General features: G+C 47.8%; 1 protein-coding gene across 1 annotated transcript in view; it reads left to right on the top strand.

Moving 5' to 3' along the window:
* Positions 1-7,500, top strand: part of LOC308160887 (ankyrin-2-like) — a gene marked incomplete at both ends in the record, with an annotated part of 89,106 nt that overhangs the window by 17,992 nt on the left and 63,614 nt on the right. Inside the window, 10 exons of the mRNA XM_080534820.1 lie at positions 1-78; positions 588-686; positions 1,803-2,000; positions 2,263-2,361; positions 3,776-3,874; positions 4,210-4,407; positions 4,651-4,749; positions 5,248-5,346; positions 6,210-6,308; positions 6,787-6,885. The exon at positions 1-78 is cut by the window's left edge and continues 21 nt beyond it. Of these exons, the coding sequence (XP_080390946.1) occupies positions 1-78; positions 588-686; positions 1,803-2,000; positions 2,263-2,361; positions 3,776-3,874; positions 4,210-4,407; positions 4,651-4,749; positions 5,248-5,346; positions 6,210-6,308; positions 6,787-6,885 (1,167 nt within the window). The remainder of the gene's footprint in view (positions 79-587; positions 687-1,802; positions 2,001-2,262; positions 2,362-3,775; positions 3,875-4,209; positions 4,408-4,650; positions 4,750-5,247; positions 5,347-6,209; positions 6,309-6,786; positions 6,886-7,500) is intronic.

Genomic DNA, 7,500 nt, shown 5'->3' with positions numbered 1-7,500 from the left:
GTCGGTGCCTTCATGGGCCACCTGAACATCGTCCTCCTGCTGCTCCAGAACGGAGCCTCCCCGGACATCTGCAACATAGTGAGTCCTGCCGACCAATCACAGCGCACTTCCTGTGCTGTGGTCAACAACACCCGGTGACGGCCAATCACATGGCACGGCACCTCCTAGCGTTTCAAAAGTCAGCGGTGTGATAACAGTGTGTGTGTGTGTGTGTGTGTGTGTGTGTGTGTGCGTGTGTGTATGTGTGTGTGTGTGAGTGCGTGTGTGCTTGCGTCTGTGCGTCCATGTATGCGTGCGTGCGTCCGTGTGCGCTTGTGTGTGTGCTTGCGTGTGTGCGTGCGTCCATGTGCACTTGTGTGTGTGTGTGTGTGCGTCTGTGTGCGCTTGTGTGCCCTTGTGTGTGTGTGTCTGCGTGCGTCTGTGTGCACTTGTGTGTGTGTGTGCGTGCGTGTGTGCGTGTGTGTGTGTGCGTGTGTGTGTGTGCGTCTGCGTGCGTCCGTGTGCGCTTGTGTGTGTGTGTGTGTGTGTGTGCGCTTGTGTGTGTGTGTGTGTGTGCGCTTGTGTGTGTGTGTGTGTGTGTGTTGCAGCGTGGGGAGACGGCCCTCCACATGGCAGCGCGGGCGGGTCAGATGGAGGTGGTCCGCTGCCTGCTGAGGAACGGCGCCCTGGTGGACGCCATGGCCAGGGTGAGTCACTGCATTACCTCCTGTCATCACTTCCTGTCGGTCAATCTATGACTCATCAGCCGTAACAAGTCACATGTGCATGGATGTCCAATGACAAACTAAACCAGCTGGACTAGGGTGAGTCACCGCAGTCCTGATCATAGTTTCCTGTCATCGTTCACATCCTGTCCTTCAATCGATGACTCGGAACCAAGCTCAGTGGCCTTGTGGCCTTCGAGTGTCCGCCCTTGAGGTCGGGAGGTCGTGAGTTCGATTCATTCCGGCCGAGTCATACTAAAGACTATAAAAATTGTACCCCGATGTGATGTAAGACCCTGTGACATACCAGCGTCAAGTCCAGGGGGTGTACTTGTACTTCAAGCCGCGGGTTACACACCCACAGCAAGTGGCAGACATTAATTCCCGAACATTCGGGAAAAGCAAATTCAGAGACAAGGGCAGGGTCCTGGCAAGTGCACGCAGTCACAGACGGCCAATGCGTCATGAGTAATGACTCAGCACGGTTATCACGGTCATCACATTTTCAAGGTGAAAAAGCTTCATATTGCACTTTTGATTAATAAAAAACGCCAAAGAGACAGTGTTTTGATCTCATCCTAGTGATTCATCCTGGTGAATCTTAGCCAGGTGGACAGGTGAATCTTAGCCAGGTGGACAGGTGAATTGCCAAGTAATTGTTTCTACTTAGTTGTTTAAATTTGGGTGGTGGCCTACATTTTTATTGTTGCTTTTGGGTGCCCCGCCCCCCCCCCCCCCCACACACACACACACACACACACTTTAACTGTTGTCCCCCTGTGTCACTTAAATGAAAATAATTTGAATCCACCCCTGATTGAAGAAGAGATGCTTATATTTATATGATATTTTTTTAAGTCTTCATTTATGTTCCCTTTGAAGTCATCAAATGTTATGTTCAAATGATGTGAAATCTCTCTCTCTATGTCTCTATGTCTCTCTCTCTCACACACACACACACACACACACACACGAGAGGAGATGCTGATGTTTACAAAGTCTCCATTTAAGCTCCCTCTTCCACATTCAAATGTTATCTTCAAGCGATGTGAAGTCTCTCTCATCTCCCTCCCCCCCCCCCCCCCCGCCCACCTCCAGGAGGACCAGACCCCCCTCCACATCGCGTCGCGCCTGGGGAAGACGGACATCGTCCAGCTGCTGCTGCAGCACATGGCGCTCCCTGACGCCTCCACCACCAACGGCTACACCCCCCTGCACATCTCCGCCAGGGAGGGCCAGCTGGAGACGGCCCTGGTGCTGCTGGAGGCCGGGGCCTCACACTCACTGGCCACCAAGGTGGGGGGAGACACGCTGAGACACACACACACACACACACACACCAACACACACACTCACTGGCCACCAAGGTGGGACACACACACACACACACACACACACACACACACACACTCACTGGCCACCAAGGTGGGGGGGGCGGGGGAGAGACACACACACACACACATACACTGGCCACCAAGGTGGGGGGGAGACACACACACACACACACACACACACACACACACACGTGACACAGATGTGATTGGTTTCCCCTGTGCAGAAAGGATTCACTCCGCTCCATGTCGCTGCGAAGTACGGAAACCTGGACGTAGCGAAGCTCCTCCTGCAGCGCAAAGCTCTGCCTGACGACGTGGGCAAGGTGAGCATAGAAATACACTCACTAGAACTGGAACGTAGAAATACCCTGACTAGAACAGGCCTGATCGTAGAAATGCATCTACCAGAACTGCCCCTTATAACAGACATATATTAACTAGAGCTGCTCCAATAACAGACATATATTAACTAGAGCTGCTCCAATAACAGACATATATTAACTAGAGCTGCTCCAATAACAGACATATATTAACTAGAGCTGCTCCAATAACAGACATATATTAACTAGAGCTGCTCCAATAACAGACATATATTAACTAGAGCTGCTCCAATAACAGACATATATTAACTAGAGCTGCTCCAATAACAGACATATATTAACTAGAGCTGCTCCAATAACAGAAATATATTAACTAGAGTTGCTCCAATAACAGACATATATTAACTAGAGCTGCTCCAATAACAGACATATATTAACTAGAGCTGCTCCAATAACAGACATATATTAACTAGAACTGCTCCAATAACAGACATATATTAACTAGAGCTGCTCCAATAACAGAAATATATTAACTAGAGTTGCTCCAATAACAGACATATATTAACTAGAGCTGCTCCAATAACAGACATATATTAAGTAGAGCTGCTCCAATAACAGACATATATTAACTAGAGCTGCTCCAATAACAGACATATATTAACTAGAGCTGCTCCAATAACAGACATATATTAACTAGAGCTGCTCCAATAACAGAAATATATTAACTAGAGTTGCTCCAATAACAGACATATATTAACTAGAGCTGCTCCAATAACAGACATATATTAACTAGAGCTGCTCCAATAACAGACATATATTAACTAGAGCTGCTCCAATAACAGACATATATTAACTAGAGCTGCTCCAATAACAGACATATATTAACTAGAGCTGCTCCAATAACAGAAATATATTAACTAGAGTTGCTCCAATAACAGACATATATTAACTAGAGCTGCTCCAATAACAGACATATATTAACTAGAGCTGCTCCAATAACAGACATATATTAACTAGAGCTGCTCCAATAACAGACATATATTAACTAGAGTTGCTCCAATAACAGACATATATTAACTAGAGCTGCTCCAATAACAGAAATATATTAACTAGAGCTGCTCCAATAACAGACATATATTAACTAGAACTGCCCCTTATAACAGACATATATTAACTAGAGCTGCTCCAATAACAGACATATATTAACTAGAGCTGCTCCAATAACAGAAATATATTAACTAGAGCGGCTCCAATAACAGACATATATTAACTAGAGTTGCTCCAATAACAGACATATATTAACTAGAGTTGCTCCTTATTACAGAAACATTGTTATCTGAAAGCGGGGTGGTGAAGCTAGAAGAAGAAAGACGACAGTGTCTTATCAGATATTAACCAGTGGGTTGTTTTCTTGCAGAACGGTCTGACTCCTCTCCACGTCGCTGCTCACTACGACAACCAGGAGGTGGCGCTGCTGCTGCTGGACAAGGGGGCGTCGCCCCACGCCACCGCCAAGGTGAGGGCCTTTTTGTTATCAAAAATAAGCCTGGATTTTCCTTTAGCGACGTTAATGGAATACCCGCCTGGATAGGTGATTGTATTATTATTATCAACAACAAACTCACTTACCCACAATCCCTCCTGGGTCCAGAGCGGCTACACACCTCTCTCAATACAGAAAGCAAGCAAATATATATGAAAAGGGGGTGGAATTCCACTCTACTTTAACACTTTAAAACGATTGAAAACAACTCTGTGTCACATGTCTGAAGATCTTTCCTGTATAGGCGATTGTATTATTATATATCAACAACAAACTCACTTACCCACAATCCCTCCTGAACGGTCCAGAACGGGTACACGCCCCTCCACATCGCGGCCAAGAAGAACCAGGCGTCCATCGCGTCGTCGCTGCTGCAGTACGGGGCGGAGACCAACGTGGTGACCAGGCAGGGGGTCACCCCGCTGCACCTGGCCTCGCAGGAGGGCCACGCTGAGATGGCCACCATGCTGCTGGGGAGGGGGGTCCAGGTCAACACTCCTACCAAGGTGAGGCACACACACACACACACACACACACCTACCAAGGTGAGACACACACACACACCTACCAAGGTGAGGCACACACACACACACACACACACCTACCAAGGTGAGAAACACACACACACACACACACCTACCAAGGCGAGACACACACACACACACACACCTACCAAGGTGACACACACACACATACACACACACACACACACTCTGACTCTCGCTCCCTCTCTTCCTGGTGTGTGTCAGAGTGGTCTGACGCCCCTCCACCTCAGCGCCCAGGAGGACCGGGTCAACGTAGCAGAGATCCTGGTCACACACCACGCCACTGTGGACCAGCAGACCAAGGTACACACACACACACACACACACCACACACCACGCCACTGTGGACCAGCAGACCAAGGTACACACACACACACACACACACCACACACCACGCCACTGTGGACCAGCAGACCAAGGTACACACACACACACACACACCACACACCACGCCACTGTGGACCAGCAGACCAAGGTACACACACACACACACACACACACACACACACACCACACACCACGCCACTGTGGACCAGCAGACCAAGGTACACACACACACACACACACACCACACACCACGCCACTGTGGACCAGCAGACCAAGGTACACACACACACACACACACACACCACACACCACGCCACTGTGGACCAGCAGACCAAGGTACACACACACACACACACACACCACACACCACGCCACTGTGGACCAGCAGACCAACGTACACACACACACACACACACACACATTTGAAACTGAAATGTTGTGACCTTCTGTTGTTGTCTTTTTTTTCCTCTTCAGCTCGGCTACACCCCGCTCATAGTGGCCTGTCACTATGGCAACGTCAAAATGGTGAACTTCCTTCTTCAGCAGGGCGCCAGCGTCAACGCCAAGACCAAGGTACGAGTCAGTCACCTGACCTCAGCCTCGATCACATGACAATAGAACACCTGACCTCAGAGTCGATCACATGACACTAGAACACCTGACCTCAGCCTCCATCACATGACACTAGAACACCTGACCTCAGCCTCCATCACATGACACTAGAACACCTGACCTCAGAGTCGATCACATGACACTAGAACAGCTGACCTCAGCCTCGATCACATGACACCAGAACACCTGACCTCAGGGGCGGCAGGTAGTCTAGAGGCTACAGAGGCCGTTAGAGAGGCAATCGGAAGGTTGTTGGTTCGAGCCCCGCCTCATGTGAGCTGATTACTGGAGGGTTGCTGGCGTCATATCTAAGGTGCCTACTACTGCCGTTGTGCCCTTGAGCAAGGCAATTAACCGCTAATTGCTCCAGGGGTGCTGACTATGGCTGACCCTGTCCTTAGAGAAAAAAAATAAAAATGTTGTGCAATGGCAAACAGGTTTACTCTCTAAAAGGTTGACTGTAATCTAATCTAATCTAATCTCAGCCTAATCACATGACACTAGAACGTCTGACCTCAGCCTCGATCACATGACAATGGAAAAGAATGGTGGTCTCCAGGGTTGGCGTCAATTCCTTTTCAGTTCAGTCAAATCAGGAAGTGAACTGAAATTCTGATTCTAAATTGTCCTCATTGAAAAGAATGGTGGAACATGGTGGAATCAGAATTTTTTATTTACTTCCTGGAATGACTGAATTGAAATTAATTGAATTGACCTCAACTGGTAGCCAGCAACCTATAGGATGTGTGTGTGTGTGTGTGTGTGTGTGTGTGTGTGTGTGTAATATCTGTGTGTAATCTCCGTTTGTGTCCTTCCTCTTACAGAACGGTTACACCCCACTCCACCAGGCGGCGCAACAGGGGAACACACACATCATCAACATACTGCTGCAGCACGGCGCCAAGCCCAACGCTACCACTGTGGTGAGACACACACACACACACACACACACACACACACACACATACCTGTTACCGACCACCATTCTGTAAGATGTACACAGAATCATGAAGCACATCCATTCTATCGCATCAAGAGTTTACTTTATTCATGAAACACCATTGCTCTCTCTCTCTCTCACTTTCTCTCTCTCTTTTTCTCTCTCTGTCTCTCTCCATCTGTCTCTTTCTCTGTCTCTCTCTCTCTCTCTCTCTCTCTCTGTCTCTCTCTTTCTCTCTCCATCTCCCTCCATCTGTCTCTTTCTCTCTCTCTCTCTCTTTCTCTCTCTCTCTCTCTCTCTCTCTCTTTTTCTCTCTCTGTCTCTCTCCATCTGTCTCTTTCTCTGTCTCTCTCTCTCTCTTTCTCTCTCCATCTCCCTCCATCTGTCTCTTTCTCTCTCTCCATCTGTCTCTTTCTCTCTCTCCATCTGTCTCTTTCTCTCCATCTCTCTCTCTCTCTCAGAATGGAAACACTGCCCTCTCCATTGCTCGTCGTCTTGGTTACATCTCTGTGGTGGACACGCTGAAGGTTGTCACCGAAGAGGTCATCACCACGACAACGGTGAGTGACCCCTCCCCCCCCCATATCAAACCAGTTTCACTCCAAGTAGTTTTAATCCAGTTTCATTCCAAACGGTTTTAATCCAGTTTTATTCCAAGTAGAAGTTGTCAGTAGAGAACAGATCTAGGATCAGCTAGAGTAGCCACCTGCTGTCTTTCCTATTCACTCTAGTATTTATAACTCTACTGCAGTGGTTCTCAAACGTCTCCTCGGGGACCCCCAGCCGCTCCACATATTTGATCTGTTCCAACACCACCAGAACACCTGATTCAACTAATCAAGTACAAATCATAATTGCGTTGTACTTGATTAGTCGAATCAGGTGTGCCGGTGGTGGAACAGATCAAATATGTGGTGCGGCTGTGGGTCCTCGAGGAGAGGTTTGACTTCACTGCTCTACTGTATGTCAAATCCTGGTAGAAAACAAACCTGATCTTAGTTCAGTTTCATGTGTTACTTTAGTTTCATTCAGTTTCTCGCCATTTCACATCTAGTCAGTACACAACTTCCCCAATCACCCTAATGCAAAATAAATAACTACAATGTCATATTCTGAAATAGTTAATAAAGTTAATATCCCCTGGTTTTAATTCTTTGGCTGATTCCACTTTGGTC

This window comes from Nansenia antarctica (genome assembly GCF_963989245.1).
Source record: "Nansenia antarctica genome assembly, chromosome: 6".
Taxonomy (NCBI): Eukaryota; Metazoa; Chordata; class Actinopteri; order Argentiniformes; family Microstomatidae; genus Nansenia; species Nansenia antarctica.
This window is presented reverse-complemented; position numbering and strand designations above follow the sequence as displayed.